The sequence below is a fragment of the Zea mays genome, chromosome 1 (assembly GCF_902167145.1).
Source record: "Zea mays cultivar B73 chromosome 1, Zm-B73-REFERENCE-NAM-5.0, whole genome shotgun sequence".
In the NCBI taxonomy this organism is placed as follows: Eukaryota; Viridiplantae; Streptophyta; class Magnoliopsida; order Poales; family Poaceae; genus Zea; species Zea mays.
Window position 1 is genome coordinate 22,766,117 of NC_050096.1, and position 21,978 is coordinate 22,788,094.

The 21,978-nt window shown below is 44.7% G+C and overlaps 1 protein-coding gene across 1 annotated transcript; it reads left to right on the plus strand.

The window, feature by feature from the left end:
• The first annotated feature begins 1,610 nt into the window (after window positions 1-1,610).
• On the plus strand, window positions 1,611-13,450 carry LOC100277741 (uncharacterized). The gene is made up of 8 exons (NM_001151233.2): window positions 1,611-1,863; window positions 1,984-2,149; window positions 3,434-3,544; window positions 3,804-3,938; window positions 10,986-11,090; window positions 11,776-11,945; window positions 12,034-12,133; window positions 12,847-13,450. Exons 1-8 carry the CDS (start codon window positions 1,748-1,750, stop codon window positions 13,087-13,089), a joined length of 1,146 nt encoding a protein of 381 aa, NP_001144705.2. The 5' UTR covers window positions 1,611-1,747; the 3' UTR covers window positions 13,090-13,450.
• Window positions 13,451-21,978: the final 8,528 nt, after the last annotated feature.

Genomic DNA, 21,978 nt, shown 5'->3' on the forward strand with positions numbered 1-21,978 from the left:
GATGAATTTGCTTCCAGAAATGTTAGAAGAAATTTTTTAAGGTATTGTAAATTTTATTTAGTATATTTTTAGATATTATATTACTTGTTATAAATAAAAAATATATGTATTATAGAAGAATATATATTTATATAATATAAGGGGCCTCATTTCTGTGTTCGCCCTGGGCCACCAAAATCTTAGCTCCGGCCCTGGGCCAACGTGGTCCGTTTCTCGTGCGGGGAGACTAAGGGGCCGTTCGTTTTATCCGGAACGGAGGCACAAAATAATTCCTAGCCGGTTTGTTTCTCTAATTTATATAAGTTTTGATCATTTCGAATAATTCCTGGTACATTCCTAGATAAACGAACAAGACCTAACAAAAATCGAACCCTTGCTGGAGGGTTAGTGTTAGACGATCACCAGCTACGGTTAGACATTCGGTCTATTAGGCTAATTCGGTTCGGTCTATTCGTGTTCTGAAAAATTAGAACCGAAATGTTCAAAAATATTTTAGAAACTGAATCCAAATATACTCATAATTTCGATTCGGTCTATTCGGTAGACCCGAATTATAAACAAACTAATATCTTTTTATTAAAATATATATAATAAATAATTAATTGAAAATATTATTATTATAACAAGCTACTATAAAAAATAGCATACAAAGATATATATACTATCATTAAGATGATATCATTATTTCTAGCTAATAAGTTCATAAATCATATAATAGTAATACCGTCACATATTAAGAGCTTTTTACATTTCGGGTTATTCGGTCTATTCAGATTTTAAAGGTTAGTAACCAAATCCAAAGCCATACCCCGAAATATAGCATATATAGGAACCAAACTCGAACCCGAAAATCTGAATAGACCGAGAATTCGGTCTGTTCGGGTTCAGTTCAGGCTCGATTTTAAAATATCCACCCCTATCACCAGCTATTCTATTCTGTATTTTATCCTTTATTTTAAATTTTACCGACTAAGATCTTGTATGGGATAGCTCCAGCTCCAGGAAATATCGTGGAGTTGGTAGAGCATGTAATTAGATGCTCCAGAAAATCGTGAAGCTAGAGTTTTAGGGTGTGTTTGGTTTGACTTTTGGCTTTGACTTTTGTCCCCCTTAAAAGCCAAAAGCCAACCAAAGGGCTGGATCCAGGAAGCACCTTTTACTAAAAGTCGACTTTCTCGTAGTGCAAATCTGAAAGCACTCCTGGACCTGCTTTTAGCGGCTTTTCGGATGGAACTATGAAAACATATATCGAAGAATTTTTAACGACTTTAGTGGTTTCCACCAAACGGTTTTTAGCTTTTTAACAACTTACAGTCTAACAGCTTTTTCCACAGCTCACAGCCCACAACAACTTTTTTCACAGCCACATCCCAACCAAACAGACCCTTAAGCTTTTAGAAGACATTTAGATAAATCATTTTATTTATTATATAAATTATTTTTTAAAATTATTTAAATTAATATTATAAATTACATATGGACCCATTCTAAACATCCATAAATAGTGTCATCTATAATAAAATCACTATTTTACACAGTCCGGTGCGGCTTTGAATCAAAGTATCAAACGCTCACTTCCATAGCTGCACTCAAAGCCCTGTCAAAAACCCACACCAGAGCCCCACTCCCGTAGTCCTGTGGCTGTACTCCACACAAGCCGTAAACGCAATTTCGCACACGAAGTTCCAAACCCCGCCGGCCGCCGCGTCCGTTCCCCTTCCCCTTCCCTTTCCTCTCTCGGACCCCAATGGCGTCGTCGTCGAAGGCGCCGTCATCGCGCCGTTCCGTCTTCGACGCCGTCCACATCCGCTCGGAGTTTTCCGCGGCCGGCATCTCCGCCCACTTCATCCCTCTCATCTGGAAGTACGCTTCTTTACGCCAAATCACAGGCGACTGCCACAACCCCGCCCGTCTCCCTCTCCATGTCCCCAAGTTTTATTTTATTTTTCTGTTTAACCTGAGCGATCCTCTCTGCGTGCGCAGGTACGTACTTCAAAACCCTAGGTGCAGCGACCTGGATGGCGTTCCGTCGCTGCCGGCGGCCGCGTACGCGCTCCTCCGGCAGAAGTTCCGGCCGACCACTTCGACGCTAACCGCTGCCGCGGACTCCAAGGACCGCACCACGACCAAGCTTCTCATCTGCCTGCAGGTAATTTGCACAGCCAGAAATGTGGCATTTGGCGTGCGAAAGCATGCAACCCACTGGCGTTCTGGAGATTATGCGAAGTTGGGAATACGTTGTAGGCTCCCCGATTATTTCCCTAGTTAGTTTTGCATTCAGTTGAGACGTCCTTGTACATTAGCAATTTGCTCTTGGCGATGTGAGCTTATGAAACATATGCTTGTTTGATTACTCCCTTGGGAATGGAATGGTTGACACATGCATAATTGGTTAGCCTCATGGGGACTATTTAAGGGCTAGTTTGTGAACTCCATTTTCCCAAGTGATTCCTATTTTCCCAAGGGAAAATGAACTAATTTTTCCTTGGGAAAATAGAAATCCCTTGGGAAAACGGTTCCCAAACTAGCCCTAAGGGACTGAATTCACCCTGATTGTCTCTGGTAGAGTAGGCATTAGAAAACAGTACTTGTTTCATGTTTTATCTGGGTTTCCAATGTTTCTGGAAGATATTAGCATACCTTGAAATACCTAATGCTGTTTTATGATTGTTTTGGGAAGAGAAATTCATCATTATTGTTGTCATGGACATAATAGAGCTGCAATATGAATAGGAAGCACTAAGATTCAGATATGTGCTATTTTACTCTAACTGCTATGAATTCAACCTGCAGCACCCAAACCATCCAATCATTAAATATTTTTTTCAAAGACAACTATAGCTAACAAGCAGGGCCTTTTGCTTGTCGTGCTTCATAAAAAAAGACAAGTATAATCGTCCAAGTCGTCTGACTAATCATGATTAATCGCGATTGATCACCCAAGTCGGTCGGCCAGAACGACCAGCAAGTCGTTGGACTTGAAAACAATGACTTAAATGCTTGACCTGTTGCTACCATTAACTCTACCAACTGTTGCGCAGGAGCATTTTTTTGTTGCTATCTGGCTAGATAATAGGAGGTTCGAGTCATCTTCAAAATGAATAGCTCAATATATAATGGTCTCATGGTTCTTATAATATGTTATATGACTTGTGATAATAACTCCTGTGTTAAATAGCCTATAACTATGTGATTTCAATTGCACCCCTTTTTTGCATAGTGAACTACTTACAGGTGGACAACATTTCTTGCAAGCTACAATTCTATTTCAAACCCCTCCGCCTTTTAACTTGGTTGTTGTTTATCACTTTATCTTATTTTATGCCTGTGCATTACTTATTTGTCATTTTTTGTTGCGAGGAAGTTATTCGTTTCAGTTTCTATATTATTTAACATTTAAGAAAACTTATTAGATGTAACATTTGTGGTGTAGAATGGGGAGTCTGTAGAAGCAGTGGTCATGCGATATGACACACGGCTGGGGAAGTATGATGGAAAGCCTCGGCCTGGTGGAGTGCGGTCAACCCTCTGTGTGTCATCACAGGTCAATATATATTTCTATGTTGGATGTCAGGTGCTCAGGTCTGGAAGAATTTGTTTTTAACGGTTTAAATTGTTTAAAACCTTTTGCCAGAAGACCTGTTCATAACTTAATTGTCATCAGTATGTTATGATTCGAGAATCATAACATACTGATGACAATTAAGTTATGTTGACTGCTCTTCAATACTTTATATTTGTTGAGTAAGCTTGTAACTGTATATTTGTTGACTGCTCTTCAATCCTTTTACAATACTAAACAGGTTGGGTGCAAGATGGGCTGCAGATTCTGTGCTACTGGAACAATGGGCTTCAAAAGCAATCTGTCTTCTGGAGAAATTGTAGAGCAGCTGGTCCATGCATCTCGCTATTCTCAGATCCGAAATGTTGTTTTCATGGTAATTTTCACTCAAATACTAGTGGTTGTTTGAAATTTCTATCTATTCAAAAAATCGTGACATTAGAATGCAATGACTATGCTTCTTTTGTGATCCCTTGGAGCATTGTTTTCGTCTTGATTATGCTGACCAAATTTAACCGTGTTATTTGATTTTATTGTTGATTCCATGAACAAATAAGCTCATTATGATTCATAGATTGGAAAAGAACATCCATTCTTTTGCCAACAAATGTCACATGTAACCCTCACATTAGATTGTATTCTTAACTTAGATCATTGTGATGATACCGAGTGAAAGCAATAGAGAAGCGCATAATATTGGATTGGTTTGATTGGAGAGACCTATGTGTGCGCGTGCGCACACAGTCACACACACACACACGAACATATATAGAAATGCTATTTTCCACCCTAGGTGACGATCACTCACCGTGTAATGACTTAACAAAAATCATGAATGACTTAACAGTTCATGAAAATTTGTCAAGTTATTTCAGGGTGTGTGTTCGTCACCTAGGTTGACGAATAGCGTTGCCCTATATGTATAGGAGCAGTGGCGGAGCACCCGTTATGGCTAACTATGGCTTGAACCATACCTAAAAATCATGTTTGGTGTAATGGTAAGTTCAACTGCTTGCAATCAAAAGGTTCCAGGTTCGAGTCCTATGTGTTGCATCATGTTTTTCTCTTTTTTTGTCCTTCTTCAGCCATACCTCATTATTATTTTGTCCTCCGCCACTGTATAGGAGATCTCGTGGCTTATGACAATAGAGCCAAACGACATCTCTTTGTATCTCTCTAACCATGTACAAGGGTCGGCTTGCTATACCTGACACATATCCATACCATTTACACCCGCCCATTTAGGTAGTCGAACATATGCAAGGGACGACCTGCTATACATGACACGTACCCATACCATGTATACACACACCATATATGGTAGTCTAACACTCCCCACAATCACAACGTCGATGAGGCAAACATTGAGACTGGACTGAAACTCCGTGAAGACAGAAGTTGACAACCCTTTGGTAAATATGTCTGACTGAGACGTCGTTGGAATGTGAAGTATGTGAATAGACCCTAAGGCTACCAGTTCTCGAACGAAGTGGAGATCAATCCCAATGTGTTTGGTGCACTGTTGCTGCACGTGATCGGAAGACATGTAATTTGTGCTAATATTATTATCACAATAGACCAACGTGGCAAAGCACAATGGAGTTGCAGCTCAGCTAGGAGCTGGCATAACCAGGAAGCCTCGACGATTGCATTGGCAACGACACGTTACTCTGCTTCTGCACTGGAATGAGATATGGTGTTCTGACGTTTGGATGACCAAGAAATCAAGTTATCACCGAGGAACACAACATAGCCTGAAGAGGACAGCCAATCAGCATCTAAGTAGAACACGAGGTTAGACTGACTAGAAGAACATATGTGAAGACCCAAGTTCAAAGTGCCATGAACATAACACAAATACATTTGATTGCTTCAAGATGAGGCTATCTCGGGTCATGCATATGAGGACACACATGTTGGACAACATATGCAATGTCCGGTCGAGTGAAAGTGGGTATTGTAGAGCACTAGTGAGGCTGCGATAATTTATATGATTGGAGATAGTAGCACTATCAGCACATAACTTCGAATTGAGGTCAACGGGAGTGTAGCATGACCTACAATCGACCATTCTAGCACGACCTAGAATATCCAAAATATACTATCGTTGAGAGTCAAGCAAACTAGAAGCAGTGTGTTAAGTATGCATACCCAGAAAATGATGAAGTCTGCCCAATCCTTCATAGAAAACTCATGTTGAAGAGTTCCAATGATGCGACAAAGGAGAGGTTGGAGGAGGCGATCAACACGATCTCATTCACATAGAGCAGGAGGTACGTAACATCATGACCATGATGAAACAGAAACAATGAAGTATATGTCTTAGCCTCCACAAACTCAAGCTGAAGAAGAGCCGTCGAAGCGATTGTACCAAGCACGAAGGGCTTGTTTGATTGTTTTAGGCTTTCAGCTCATAGAGTGACCTATTTAGGCGACAGACGGAGTCTGGATAAGAAAAAACTTCAAATGTATCTAGAGGCTGGGCACGATAGACTTTGAAAGGGTGCCATGAAAAAAAGTGTTATTCACATCGAGCTGATGGACTGGCCAATTGTGGGACTGCCAGTGAGAACTGTTTGGACGATAACAAGCTTGATGACGACACTAAAAGTCTTGCCGTAATTAATGCCAAGATGTTGAGTGAAACCATGAAGGACCCAACATGCTTTATAGCGCTCAGGTGAACCATCACCCTTGAACTTGTGCTTGAACACCCACTTGCCAATCACCACATTGGAGTGAGGTGGTTGCTGAACGAGATCCCAAGTGTGGTTGGCAAGAAGTGTTGAGAACTCTTGCATAGCTAGACGATAGTTAGGGTCAACGATAACAACACAGTAAGATCGCAGGATGGGCGACAGAGGAGCCGCCTAGAAGAGCACCAGGAGCCGAAGGCTAGACTTTGCATGCGTCTTCGTGGTGTGCTGATTTACCATAGGAACTACCAACCTGATTGGTTGCCCGCATGGTCTCGTTCTGAGCCACTATATGCGGTTACTTTGTCTGTGCTCCTGTTTGGTTGCCTGCACGCGGGAGACACAATCTACATGGACGGATGCAACACAAGCCATTTTAAGATCATTTGGATGCATTTGTACATATGCCCGAAACGGCCGTATGTGGCCAGCCAAGCTTGGGCGAGCCTGCGAGCACCCGTCCAGTCAAGCGGTACAAGAACGACCCCGACAGGAAGGTGAGTAGGAGTCAAAGTTGGAATGGAGGTCGAGACAAGACTTAGAGTGGGGAGGGCGTGGGTGACTTGAGTAGATGAACCCCCAAATGTTGGGTAGCGATAGCCCGTGCCGTCGATGGAGCGGTTGGAGCTGGGCCATGGTCTGGCGAGGGCTGTCCTGGCAATAGAGTTGGGCCATGTTCTGGTGAAGCCTGTCTTGGTGACGGGGCTAGGCCAGAAGGAAGCTGAGGCGGGGAGAACAACCAAAGTGATCTAGGCCTGGGCACATAGTTGTTAAAGTGGCAACGCGAGGTAAGGCGACCGACCCCCTTTTTACCTTTTAAGCGATAAGACGTAAGGCGAGGCGACACCTTATTAATATATAAAAATAGGCAATAAAATAGAATAAATAGGAATATAGTCTCCGCTTTGGATCGGCCATAGAGTCATATGTATTTGCATTTGCATCCACAGAGGCAGCAGGATTGGAGTCAGCGCTCTCCATCACAAATCTGCAGAATAATTCACAAGTTATAAAGCATTTTTTGGCTGAGTCATATGGGCCATAGGACTGGCTATTGGTTAGAGGTTGGGATAATTCACAAGTTAGTATTGGCCATACGGTCATATGGGCTCTTGGTCGAGTCAAACTGAGAGGACATAGAGTAGAGCTGACCTGACCAAGAGAGTAGACTAGCAGACTAGTAGAGCTGACCGGAGGGGAGGGGTCGAGGGGGAGCTCGCTAGTAGGGGAGGGAGGGGCTCACCGGTAGGGGAAGGAGGTCGTCGTGGAGGGGGTCGCCGCGGAGGGGAGGGCTCACCGACGCAGCGACGCGACCTGGAGAGGATGTAAACGGGAGGGACCGCCGCAGAGGTGAGGGAGTCAAGTCGTCAGGGGACCTTGCCGGCGCAGCGGAGGGATCAGCGCCGCCAGGAGCCAGGGACTAGTGTCGCCACCCCTTACGACCAGAGCTCGATCGGGACAATTTCAAATCGCATGCATCACTCAGGTCAGATCCAACCTTAAGAACCGTATTCCATCCCTACAACACCCCAATGTGTCCTCTTCTCATCGCCTTATACCTCTTCAAGGTGCCAGGGCGATGCCCTAATGGCCAAAGCGGACACCTTAAGCTCCCAGGTAAGGCGATGCAGATGCCTTACGACCGGAGCACGTCTTAGCGCTTATGCGTCACCTAAGCGTCGCCTTATGGACGCCTTGACAACTATGCCTGGGCGATGCTGTGGAAGTTCTAGGTGCCACGCTAGGCCTAGGTGGGGTGGTCACACCTAGGTGAGGCGAGTCGGGCTAGGCGCGTTGGCGATCGTGCCAAGCCCAAGCGAGGAGCGGTCGACCATAGGAGCCTTAGGTGCCCTAGGCGTGGCCTCAGTCGCACATGACATGGCTATGCAGAAGAGTCGTTGGGGAGTCTTGTAGAAGGGGAAAGTATGATGGTGCTAGAGGGGCCATCACAATGTTAGTAGAGAGTAAAAACTAAAAATTCTTGGAAGTTGTTGGAGTCCGTTGAAAAGGGAAATGGCGTCTCATTGAAGACAACATATCATGCCTAGAAATATTGATCCGGTTGGAATACTGATCAAGACAACAATAACCCTTATGGTGAGGGGAGTAACGGAGGAAAACACACAAGGAGGAGCGAGTTTGAGGACCAGTGGCAGAAAGGTTGGGGTAGCTTTGGCAGCTGAAAACACGGAGATGAGTATATGAGGGTGGGGATCCAAAGAGAGCGATATGGGGTGTGGATAAGTTGATTGCTTTAGTTGGTAGAATATTGAGGAGGACATTATCCTGAAACAAGGAGCGAACGACACTATTGATGGTGCGAAACATGCATTCGGTTTTACCCTTTTGAGGCGAAGTGTAGGGGAAAGACATATGAAGTTGGATGACGTTGGAGTGAAAGAAATTGCGGGCGCTATGTTCATTGAATTCGCGACCTTTATCGCATTGGATGCCCTAAATGGGAACACCAAATTGTGTGATGGCATAGGCAAAGAAATTAAACATGGTGGAAAATGTGTCAGATTTCAGTTGCAGGGGGAACGTGTAATGGTAATGCGAAAAATCATCAAGAACGAATGATAATACTTATAGTCAGAGACGTTGACTACTGATGACGTCCACGATTACATGAGTTGAAAAATACAAGTGGTATGTGACGTGAAATGTGGTGGCCGGAGGAACTACTGCCATAGTGATCTCTTAGCAGATCGTTGTGCGCCTGCAAAAAAGAGGGGAAGGGGAGTCTATGACAAAGATGAAGCCCAATATCTTCAAAACAATTGTTGAGACCGTGGAGGATGTTGAGGACAAGGTTGCGGTTGGAGACTGGCTCACTAAGGTCATGAAGGGTGTCCGCCATGCCTTTGAGCTTTCGATAATAGTCGATGATGGTGAGGACCCCTTGGGTGATGGTGCGGAAGGAGGCTTCAAGGAAGATGGCACGAGTTTTGCGGCTATCGAGGAACTGCGACACGAGTCCAAGCCAGATATTGTGGGCGAGGCACCATGCTCAATGACGGTCTCAGCGAGGCCGTCGGAGATGGTGTTGTTGATCCATGTTAGAACGACACAATCCATGCGCACCTAGTCGGGGTCAAAATCGTTGGAGAGGATGTGCCCCCAAGGGAGTACTGGCCGACGACGAGGAGGAACGCCTCGCACCGGCGGGTGTGGAACGTCAAGGTGACGTTGAGGACGAGGACATTAGCACAAGAATGTTCTGCACAACAACAACCTGGGCGTTGAGATTCAGTGCGGTGGCCTCATGACTAAGAAGGCGTTGTGGTTGTGTGGTGCATCGACGACGGGGGCATTGTTCTCGAGGTCACCTCCATCAAGGTTGGCGTTGTTCGGAGGCGGCTCAGCCGTAGCACGTGCATGAGCGACAGGCTCAGTCTAGGCGAGGGCGGCATTGCGCTCAATTTCAGTAGCACGGACGAGGGCGACGTCGCGGGTGGCCTGGACCGTGTGCCCGCGTTCTTCCTTGCAAGACGAGCAACGTCGGCCTATTGGAGAGCAGCAATGGTGGCTGCGTTCAGATCGGCGTTGATCATGCTGTCTGGCGCTGACGACTATGCTAGAAGCAGCAGTGCCAGGAGGTGGGTTAGGAGGGTCGCCGACCATAGCAGCTGGTGTGGCAAATGGCGCATACATAGGGAACAACGGCGGCGAGAAGCAGAACTGCGAGGCTAAACCTAGGCGAATGATACCATGAAAGCGGAAACAGATCGTCTGCAGTTACGTCTGGTCATTGACATGTGGCTCAGGCCTAGGCCGGCCCACACGTCAGTGACCCATCTGCAGTTACGTTCAGGGACGTAAGTGCAGAGGATTTGCTCGTCATGAAAGCAATAGAGATAGCACATAATAATGAATTGATTGATTAGAGAGACCTCTGTGTATATGGGAGAGGAGATCTCATGGCTTATGAAAACAGAACCAAACAAGATCTCCCCGTATCTCTCTGACCCATATATAAGGGCCGACCTGCTATACATGGCACGTGCCCATACCTTATACACACACACACACACACCATATATTGCAGTCGAACATATACAAGGTCCATGCTGCTATACTTGGCAGTTGGCACGTACCCATACCATATATCACACACCATATATGGCAGTCTAACACTGAGCATTATTACCCTGACTTTTTATATACTTTACATTGGGGCAAACTATTTACAGACAAACAATGCTTCATTTTGCAAGTATTACCTCCGTAAAATTAGAAAATTATCCCCACAAACTTTACATGTATAGAATGAATGCCAGCTTGATTTATGGATTGAGCTGGCAATATGTTGATCTGCTTTTCTTTTCCTGGTGACAATGGTTCTTGTAAAAATTCCTTCCAGTATAAATAGAATTGGGGCTTCCCATTCTCAAAACTGGTGATATGCTGTTTGAGTTAATTTATAAATTACTATAGTAAACATGATTTATTTTTTCATGTTCATGTTTTATGGCACTTATTAGACTATGTGCTTTCATATGGAAATTAGAAACACTGCTTTTTGCTACAAATTCGTGGGTTTGCTAAATGTTTGCACATGTTTAACTTTGAAATTGTAAATTATTATGTACATATTTAAACATTCCTCCAACTCACTGGTGTCATGCAATTATTGAGAAGAACAATGATAAATGAGTTCTATTTGATTGTTTGTTATAATATTATTAGTGTCTTCTAGAGGTTAGAAGAGTGCTGTTTATATGCAGGGAATGGGGGAGCCGATGAACAACTATAATGCTTTGGTTGAAGCAATCGGAGTGTTTACTGGATCTCCTTTTCAGCTTTCACCTAAGAGAATTACTGTATCTACTGTAAGCATACTTGGATAATCACTTTTGCATGTGAAATCACGTTCTCAGAATTTTTGAAGCACTATGTTTTCTCACTAGTGACATCTTATAAACTGTATGCTGTCCAGTTGCTCCTGGTACACTTCTGAATGACCTAATGAATTTCTGCTGTGATAAACCACACAATGGCTAATACGTCAAGAACTGTTTGTTCAATTGTGCAAATATTGCTTGATAAATTGTGTAGCTTGCCAGATGTATATTCTTTGGATGAACCGTTCTATCCCACCTTATTGCTAGCAATCATATATTGTTTTAGCACCTGTAGAAATTTCAACATTTATCATGTTTTTCAAAATATAGTTACATAAGATATGTTATTTTGATGCAAAACCTTTCTTTTCACTTGTGTTATTGCTGCATCTAGGTTTACTGTAGAATTCATTGTTCCATCATGTTGTTTAGTAAAAGTCTTTTCTATGCCTGTTAATTAATTAATTTATTTATATGTGTGCTCATTTATCAAGCAGACTGTTCTCCCATATTAGCTTTGAAGCATGGTGTGTTCTGCCCCTGTATTTTGCTAAAAGTTGGTTTGAAGATTGCACTTTTGAATTAGAGGAAATAATAGATTGATTTTTCCTTAACAATTGCTGCAGTTGTATTACATTTTAGTGTTAATCATCCTGTTACATTGTGATTGCAGGTCGGAATCATTCATGGAATCAACAAATTCAATGGTGACCTTCCAAAGGTGAATTTAGCAGTGTCATTGCATGCTCCTGACCAAGACATTCGCTGTCAGATAATGCCTGCTGCACGTGCCTTTCCTTTAGGAAAGCTAATGAATGCCCTGCAGTCCTATCAAAATGAGAGGTGAGATTACAATGATGCATCTCTTACTAGTGTCAAAATATTAGCATGGGGATTTGATTTCTGATCACATTTGCACTTTTCATCACAGTAAGCAGACCATCTTCATTGAGTATATTATGCTTGATGGAGTTAACGATCAGGAGGAGCATGCACATCAGCTTGGTAAACTGCTTGAAACGTTTAAAGCGGTGAGACACTATCACATTACTGCATTTTTATCATTATTACCTTGCTCTAGTTCCTTTCTTCTAGTCACTTCTTTGTACCAGATGTCTAACACCAATTTTGCTGTGGTCAACTTCTGATGTTCATTATCCAGTCTATTTTATATTGCCTCCACAGGTCTTACTGTTCCATCTTTCCCTATTTATCCAGTCCATTTTATATTGCCTCCACAGGTCCTACTGTTCCATCTTTCCCTATTTGTTTGCTTTTGACATTTCAGTTTAGTAATGCTGGTACCCCAATTTTTCTATAGGTGATTTCAATTGATTATTGTCCATATCTTTGATTGGTGCTTATGAAATTGTCACCCTTCTGTTTTTATGCGTTACAAATTTTTTGGAATAACTTTGTAGTGTAATTTTTGTACACTAAACATATTCTTAATACCAAGTGGTGAGCTGTCTCACTGAGTCACTAGGTTGCGGGTTCGAAGCAGCCTTTCTGCATTTGCGGGAGGCCCGGTTTATCCTTTCCTCAGATCCCACTTATGTGGGAGCCTCCAGCACTGGGTCTTACCTCTTTTTTAACATTCTTCATAAAAAGTGATGGTCAACGCATACTAAGTTCTGCCTCAAACATGCGTACTCTATATAATCGGATGTAGTTAGCATTACTTGTACATTCACCTTTGTGTGTGGAAATAGAATCATTAATATGTTCTCTAAACTAACAACAGGTTGTAAATCTAATACCATTCAATCCAATTGGGTCATCAAGCAATTTCAAGACAAGCAGTGACCAAAATGTGAAGAACTTCCAAAAGGTTTTAAAAGGCATCTACCGCATCAGAACTACTATTCGCCAGCAGATGGGTCAGGACATAGCTGGCGCTTGTGGCCAGTTGGTGGTTAGCCTCCCAGATGAAAGATCAGCTGGTGGAGCAACTCTTTTGTCAGACATCGAAGACCTTCGGATCTGACCTCTCCCCCAATTGTTAATTCTACCATTTTCTCAAGATCAGATCCTCTTACTAATTAGCCTCACATGATATGGTAACTGGTGCTATAGTTTCAAGTCAAGCTTTAAAACATGAGATGTTTAGTTTGACCATTGTTGTGTTCCCCTTTTGTTCTGGGATACACAATTTTGCTGTACACAATGGTGAAGACCCCTGCAGTTCTGCTCTTGTGGATAGGTGGCCACTGAAACGGTTGGTAACTTGGTATTGTAAATGGGACAACCGGACAATGTTATCTCAACAATGCCATGGTGATATGCTATCGTCAGTGTAAGATGACTTTCCTGTCAGATCTCAATGAGTATCTGATGCTCCCCCCTCCTATCTATCACCCTCTCTTGTACTTGCAGCATTTCATTGCCATTAGTCGTTTTATGCTTTGCTTTGTGCTTTAGATTCTATGTCGGTAGGCTGTATGTAATGGTGGTGGTGGAACTGGCATGGGGCTTGGTGGTGGTGCTGCTGCTGCTGTGCTGCATGGGTGATCTGTGAACCCAATTGCTGGAGAGGTGATTGTTTGGTGTGGGTGATAAGGCGAAGCATATGAACTCCGCTGTTTGGTTCTTAGCTTATTTGGTACTACCTCGTTTTCGAATATTTATTGTCTAGTTCATTTTTAACTAAACCATGACAAGTGACAAAGAACGGAGGGAGTAGTTTATTCTGGAGTCCAGAAAGCACTGGTGTGGACTGCTGGTATTCAACGAGAAACTCGTTGCAGTGCATGCTGAACCTGAATCAACATTGACAAATTGGCTCGACGTTGGAGAAGGACCAAAATTGTATTTGAAAACCTCTCTGTACGGATTAAAAAACGAATTTATGATTATCTATCTCAGTTTTAAAGTCAAAATTTCATCTCCGAAGTTTGAGTGACCACTACCGTCGAATCCTGTTGTTTGCAAAAAAAAAAAACTACACTCGTCACCTACGGTGCTGGTGTGTTGTGACGGTATATAAATTATTCGATAAAAAATGTTGGTGTGTTGTGACCAGAGCTGGATGGAATGCTCGTGGCTCGCTCGGTTCATGGTCAATTCGGATTGGCTCGTTTAATTTTTTTCACGAACTGAGCTGACATGTTCGTTAACGAGTCAGCTCGGTTCGTTAACGAGCCAGCTCGCGAGCTAAACGAGCTACCATATTCCAGCAAAACGAAACTATATGCATATCATTTACAGAATAATATATATATGTGAGGTGTCTATAGCCTATGAATTAAACTAATGATTAATGAACTATGTATATGTGTTAATTTGGTCTATGCAAATATAATTATGGGTTAAACTGATGAACATGTTTATGAATTAATGAGTGATGAATTGTGCTAATTTGGTGTTATATTGACGTGGTTTGTGAAACTATGAGTATAATTACTATTTTCTATTGTTAAATTAGTTTGAAATTAACTAAAAATAATTAGTATGTATATTTTTTTTTTCTGCTCTGGCTCGCGAGCTAAACGAGCCAGCTCGAGCTCGTAAACGAGCCGAGCCAAGCTGACTCCGTGGCTCGTTATCTTAACGAGCCGAGCTGCGCTGAGCTGGCTCGTTAGCTTAACGAGCTAGCTCGAACTCGGACGAGCCAAGTCGGCTCGTTATCCATCCCTAGTTGTAACGGTATACAAATTATTCGATAAAAAATGTTTCGATAAACGAATAACACATTACCATTATAAACTTGCATGTTGGCATAAACCCCAAACATGATATTGATTTCAAATAAATATGATGGATACTATACATAATTGCTTGGTGAGACGAGGAATGGTGGGGTTGGATGCGAAGGGTAAGCGGCGTGCAAGCTCCCGGCATGTGATTTTGATGTCCTTGTTACTCGCTGCGCACATAAGCATCGTCACGTAGTAGTCGGCCGACACCACAATAAACCAACAAATCTGTTATAAAATATAATCAGTTGCTCTCTGGTGGCAACCGACGTCTCCCAAAGGGACGTGCCCCTGCACATCCCCCACGTACGGACGTGGCTTTTGACCCCTCCTTTGTGTCTCCTCCCCTTGTATAAATACATTGCTTTATTCAATAAAGAAACAGAAGTTCTCATTTCATTCTCGCAGAGTTTCTACTTTACACGTTATCAGCACTTGCTTTACAAAAGAGAGAAAAAAAGCCAAAACAAGAACAGCGGAGGCAAGGAGTTCTTCATCAAAAGAAAAACAGTCGGGTACGCTATGATCTACAAAGATCTTTCTGTTGCCCTCCTTACCTTCATCCTTCGGTTTTTGAACGGTGGCCATCGTCGCCGGCGAGGCGCTGACTTTGCCGCACGTCGTCTTCTACGTGCTGCGCATCGACATGGTCGCCACCATGCCAAGAAGCGCAGCAAGAAGGACGCCCGGGCCACACTTGACCCTGAACGCGTCCGTCGGACCGGGGGTGATCCTGGCGCTGGTCCCAGCAACGTTGCGGCACCTGCTGCACCGCCGCAGCAACCGCCAGCGCCACGCCAAGACCGATGGGTGCGTCCTCCATCGCCTTCGCCGGAGCGGGTTGCAGAGCGGTTGCGTGAGTCCGAGACCCAGCAGCCGCTCCGTCCAATGCGGTACTGCCCCCTCCATGGATGGGGGCCGTGTCCTGCTCGCCACCCGCGGGCTCCTCCAACGGATGCAGACACCGCCGCCCCCGCTGTTCGATCGAGCGGACTGCTCGTTCAAGTCACCTCTCCAGCGCGCCCTCGTGCCCGGACACGGCTGACTGCGCGGAAATTAACCGGCCCTCGCGGTCGCCCCGTCGGCCAGATTGCATCCACGTCCACTGCGACGGTTGCCGTCGACGCCACCTCTTCCTCCGACGACGATGAGAGGATCGCCTTAGTCCTCTGCGACGGGGTGCAGCAGCGACTGCCTACCCCGACTCCCGACGACGGCCCATCCGGAACGGTCTCACCGTCGACGCTCTTGAGCCCGAGCGGCAACAGGGTGGTACGTCGGCTGGCGCACCACCTCTCTCCACGGCCACTCGCGCCGGGGTCATGGTCGGCGACAGCGAGACCGTCTGACGATGACGACGTCCGTGAGCACTCGCGCTCACCGCCTCGCCGTCTTCCCTGAACGGGCTCGCCCGGCCTCGGGTGCGCGCGGCGCGGCGGCTCCCTGGCGCGCCCCGGCAGCACGCTCGCCCGGCCTCGGGTGCACGCGTCGCGGGCGGCTCCCTGGCGCGCCCCGGCAGCACGCGCTCGCCCGGCGCGGCGGCTGGCCCGGCGCGGCAGCGGCTCGCCCGGCGCGGTGCTCGCCCGGCGCGGGAGCTCGCCAGCCCGGCGCGGCAGCGGCTCGCCCGGCGCGGTGGCTGGCGCTGCAGCGCGCTCGCCCGGCGCGGCAGCGGCTCGCCCGGCGCGGTGCTCGCCCGGCGCGGGAACTCGCCAGCCCGGCGCGGCGGCTGGCGCTGCAGCGCGCTCGCCCGGCGCGGCGGCTGGCCCGGCGCGGGAGCTCGCCAGCCCGGCGCGGCGGCTCGCCCGACGCGGGAGCACACAGCCCGGCGTGGCGGCTCGTCGAGGACGCCCTGCGGCTGGCCAGCGGCGGCTGGTGACGACAGTGGTTGTAAACCCTAACTGCCATCACTTAAATGGACCACGCACGCCCATAGATGGGCCGGTTTGCTTACCCATGCCGTAGGCCCAGTTAGCCATTTTCCCTTTTATTTTAGCTATTTTCAGTTTTCTAAATCCTAGAAAATTAGATTGCTTTGATTAAAGAAGTTTATAAATCCTTCAGTAGCAGCTTCTGTCACGAATTTTTCCAAAGTTTTAGTACTTGGAAATGGTGTCAATAAATATTTTCTTTACATGTGATATTTATTGCCATGTGTTCTATTTTTGCATTCCTTAAAATGCAAACTCAAAACAAAAAAAAATTCATCTCAATTTAACCAAAAAGGTTTAATACGAGCAGAATTAATTTTTTGATAGAACATATAGAATAATTAATATTCATCTCAATTAAGTTATTCAAAACTTAATACGAGCAAGAATATTTATTTATTTATTAAATTCCATACGCAATTCTGCTACTCATATATTCATCTTATTAAGTTACTATAGGTACTTAATTTCATTTGAATATTTTATTTACTACATAATGAAATTTTCGATCTCTTGCATCGCTTTGCAATTGAGACCTTAAATTATCATTCATTTATGCAATATCGCATTATATTGCATATTTTTCATCTCAATTGGATTTTTCTCTTAAATCCAATACGAGCAAGAATACATGTATGTTGTGTACAACACACATATTACAACACACCCATGATGATTTCTTAACGAAATTCTCTGGTTGCTTGTGTAGGATCATGGCCCGCGAGTTCGAAGAACTTGCTCTTGATGGTCACAACTATCCTACCTGGGCGTTGGATATCAAGATCAGCTTAGCCTCAAAGAATATTCTGAGTGCACTACTCCCTCCCAACGAGAGGGTTGACCCACTGCATGATGCTTATAAGTACAACGCTTTGTACATTATAAGACATCACCTCCATCCTGATCTGAAAGCAGAATATGTGATGGAAGAAGAGCCAAATGTATTATGGTTATCTCTTAAAAACAGATATGAGCAGCAAAAGGCTGTAATCTTACCAGAGGCGAATCATGAATGGACCCATATTCGTCTACAAGACTACAAGTCTATTGGTGATTACAACCATGCTGTTCATAAGATCTGTGCTCGCTTGCGTTTCTGCGGCAAGGAACCATCAGATGCGGATAAGATTGAAAAAACACTTCAGACTATGATCCCATCTGATAGGGTCCTGCAGCATCAGTACCGTGCTCGCAATTATCAGACTTACTCTGAACTCATACATGATCTACTTCAGGCAGAAAAGCATGATGAGCTTACGATGAAAAATCATAAGCAACGTCGTGTTGGAGCTGCTCCTATGCCTGAAATACATCATGCTGTGAAGAATGAGAAGAAAGGGGATGGCCCCAAAAGCCATCCCAAGAAGTCTGATAATTCAAAGAAGCGCAAACGCAACAAGCGTCCGGATAAGCAAAATACAAAGGCTCCGAGGAAAGACACCCCCACTTCCAAGCAAGAGAAGTGTAAGAAGTGTGGATGCTACAACCATCCTACTAAGAAGTGTCGCATTCCTCGCCATTTAGTGGAACTGTACCAGCAATCTCTTAAGGGCAAAAATGCTGAAGGACAGGGATATGAAGCTCACTTCACTACCCCACCTAACTTGAAGGATGGAGCTGGTTGCTCAAGCATGGCTACAATGGAACCAAGCACGACCAATCCTCCGCTTCTGACCGACACCGATCACATGGACTTGGACAACGCCATCATCGAATATGCTTCGAGTGATGTGTTTGGAGACCTCAACTAGGATCCTTATGCTCCACCAGATATCATCTATCTGTAGTCTATGAGTGTGTGCAACATGTGTGCTGTAATAAGTACCTAGACATTGGTATTTGTGTGTATACTCCATACTCTACTGTATAACTATGTATGTACTTATATGTATAATTAATTGAGTTCTTGCAATTCTTGATTATATAGATTATGCGGAAGTCAATCCAATGGAGGAAGAATTATGCCTTGTAGACAGTGGTACCACCAACTCTATTCTTCGGGAAACAAAATATTTCCAAACTCTCACAAAGAGGTCAGGAAATATCTTGACAATCGCTGGGCGCGATGCGAAAATAGTTGGCTCTGGACGAGCGACTATTACTCTCCCTATGGGTACACAAGTCACTATCGAGGATGCTTTATTGTATCCCGATTCAACTCGTACCCTTCTGAGTTTTCGAGATATTCGGAAAAGTGGTTTACATATTTCTACTCATACAGAAAACAATGAGGAATTTCTCCTCATTTCCAAACCTTCTGAATATGGCACTAACATTCTGGAAAGAATACCTTCACTTCCATCCGGATTGTACTACACATACATAAAACCAGTACCTCATGTTACGTACAAAGTGATTTTTCAGAATGTAGATTCATTCAAGACCTGGCATGCACGCCTTGGTCACCCTGGAATAGGGATGATGCGGAAAATCACAGGTAATTGCATCGGTCATGATTTAAAGTCTGCCAAATTTCCTAAACCATCTGATTTTATATGTACATCATGTGCAACGGGAAAGCTAATCTTAAGACCATCTCCTCTTAAGATTCACGCTGAACCACTCAAGTTCCTTGAACGAATTCAAGGTGACATTTGTGGACCCATACAACCATTATCTGGACCGTTCAGATATTTCATGGTATTAATTGACGCATCTACACGATGGTCACACGTGTGCCTTCTGTCTACACGTAACCATGCTTTTGCTAAAATCATGACGCAAGTCATTCGATTGAAAGCACATTATCCTGAACATAAAATCCAGAAAATCCGCCTAGATAATGCGGCTGAATTCTCTTCTAGAGCATTCAATGATTATTGTATGGCCCAAGGAATACACATTGAACATTCTGTGCCTTATGTACATACTCAAAATGGTTTAGCTGAATCTCTTATTAAGAGGATCAAACTTATCGCAAGACCTTTACTTCATGAATGCAATTTACCTACATCATGTTGGGGTCATGCAGTTTTACACGCTGCTGATCTTATTCAACTTCGCCCAACTGCATATCATACAACATCTCCGTTGCATCTGGTTCGAGGAAACCCTCCAAATATATCCCATCTGCGGAAATTTGGATGTGCGGTCTACACCCCTGTATCACCGCCTCAACGAACAGCTATGGGACCTCATAGGAAATTGGGCATCTATGTGGGATATCAATCCCCATCGATCATCAAATACCTAGAGCCCCTTACAGGGGATTTGTACACAGCTCGTTTCGCTGATTGCATCTTTAACGAGGACCATTTCCCGGCATTAGGGGGAGAATTCAAGTATCCTAATGAATGCCAGGAAATCAATTGGGATGACAAATCCATCCTGTCCTCAGATCCTCGAACCCAGGAATCTGAGTTTCAAGTTCAGAAAATTATAGAATTGCAACACTTTGCTAACAATCTGCCTGATGCGTTTACTGACTATAATGGTGTCACAAAATCCTTGAATCCTGCTGTTAATGCGCCCAGTCGAGTGGAGGTACCACGAAAAACCATTCAACCATCTTCTCAACCGAAGAGGGTGAGGGCTGCTAAGCAGGATAATGCTTCTACTAAGCGTCAAAGGAAAGAGAGGAACATTCGATCCTCCAAATCAGTAAACGAAAGTCAACCACCAGTTGATGGACACCAAATGGATACTGTACATCCACAAACCAGCACTCATGTGCACAATTCAGATGTTGCTGGTACATCGGAACACCCCATATCTACTCTTCCTGTAAATCAAGAAGACTTTCATGGGGTACAAGAGATTTCCATTAATTATACTAGTTCTGGAGAATTGTATGATCGTAAAACTACGGTCATAAATTCATGTTTCTCATCGATCATAGCTGGTAACCTTCTATCTGACCCAGATCCTAAATCCATGGCAGAGTGTCAACAACGCTCGGACTGGATCAAATGGAAGGAAGCAATTAACTCTGAATTATCCTCACTAGCAAAAAGAAAGGTATTCACCTCTGTGATACCTACACCTCCTAGAATCCATCCTGTTGGATTCAAATGGGTTTTCACCCGGAAACGGAATGAGAACAATGAGGTTGTGAGATATAAAGCGAGATTAGTTGCTCAAGGGTTTACCCAGAGACCAGGAATTGATTACAATGAGACATATTCTCCTGTTATGAATGGAATAACCTTCCGATATTTAATTTCATTGGCAGTACAAAAACGTCTACTTCTGCAGTTGATGGACGTCGTGACCGCATATCTTTATGGGTCACTAGATTCAGACATATTGAGAGCACCTAGAGGGGGGGGGTGAATAGGTGATCCTGTAAAACTTCAAAACTTAAGCCACAAAAACTTATTAAGTGTTAGCACAATTATGGCCAAGTGGCTAGAGAGGAGTCAAAACACAATAACCACAAGAAATCAATCACAGAGATGACATGGTGGTTATCCCGTGGTTCGGCCAAGTACAAAACTTGCCTACTCCACGTTGTGGCGTCCCAACGGACGAGAGTTGCACTCAACTCCTCTCAAGTGATCCAATGATCAACTTGAATACCACGGTGTTCTTGCTTTTCTTTTCTCAATCCCGTTTGCGAGGAATCTCCACAGATTGGAGTCTCTCGCCCGTACACTTAAGATTCACAAAAAGCACGGAGTAAGGGAGGGAAGCAACACACACAAATCCACAGCGAAATGCGCACACACACGGCCAAGAATCGAGCTCAAAGACTATCTCACAGTTTCTCACAAGAACAGAGCTCGAATCACTTAGAATCACAAACGGATGTGCAAAGACTGAGTGTGGATGATCAAGAATGCTTAAGAGTTGCTTGGTGTAGTCCTCCATGCGCCTAGGGGTCCCTTTTATAGCCCAAGGCAGCTAGGAGCCATTGAGAACAAATCTGGAAAGCCATCCTTGCCTTCTGTCGTCGGGCGCACCGGACAGTCCGGTGCACACCGGACACTGTCCGGTGCCCGATTCCCTTCCTTAAATGGCGAAGCCGACCGTTGCAGATCTGGCGCACCGGACAGTCCGGTGCACACCGGACAGTCCGGTGCCTCCTTCCGACCGTTGGCCAGACCACATGTCGCGCGCAGATTCCTCGGCCGACCGTTGGCTCGGCCGACCGTTGGCTCACCGGACAGTCCGGTGCACACCGGACAGTCCGGTGAATTTTAGCCGTACGCCGTCGGCTGATTCCCGAGAGCGACCACTTCGCCCGAGGCAGCCTGGCGCACCGGACACTGTCCGGTGCACCACCGGACAGTCCGGTGCCCCAGACCGAAACAG

Bases quoted from the DNA above. Each gene is read 5' to 3' on its own strand.
- LOC100277741 (NM_001151233.2), top strand. From the start codon at position 1,748: ATGGCGTCGTCGTCGAAGGCGCCGTCATCGCGCCGTTCCGTCTTCGAC. The intron at 1,864-1,983 runs GTACGCTTCTTT...CTGCGTGCGCAG, and splicing joins TTCATCCCTCTCATCTGGAA to GTACGTACTTCAAAACCCTA. The intron at 3,939-10,985 runs GTAATTTTCACT...GTTTATATGCAG, and splicing joins TCCGAAATGTTGTTTTCATG to GGAATGGGGGAGCCGATGAA.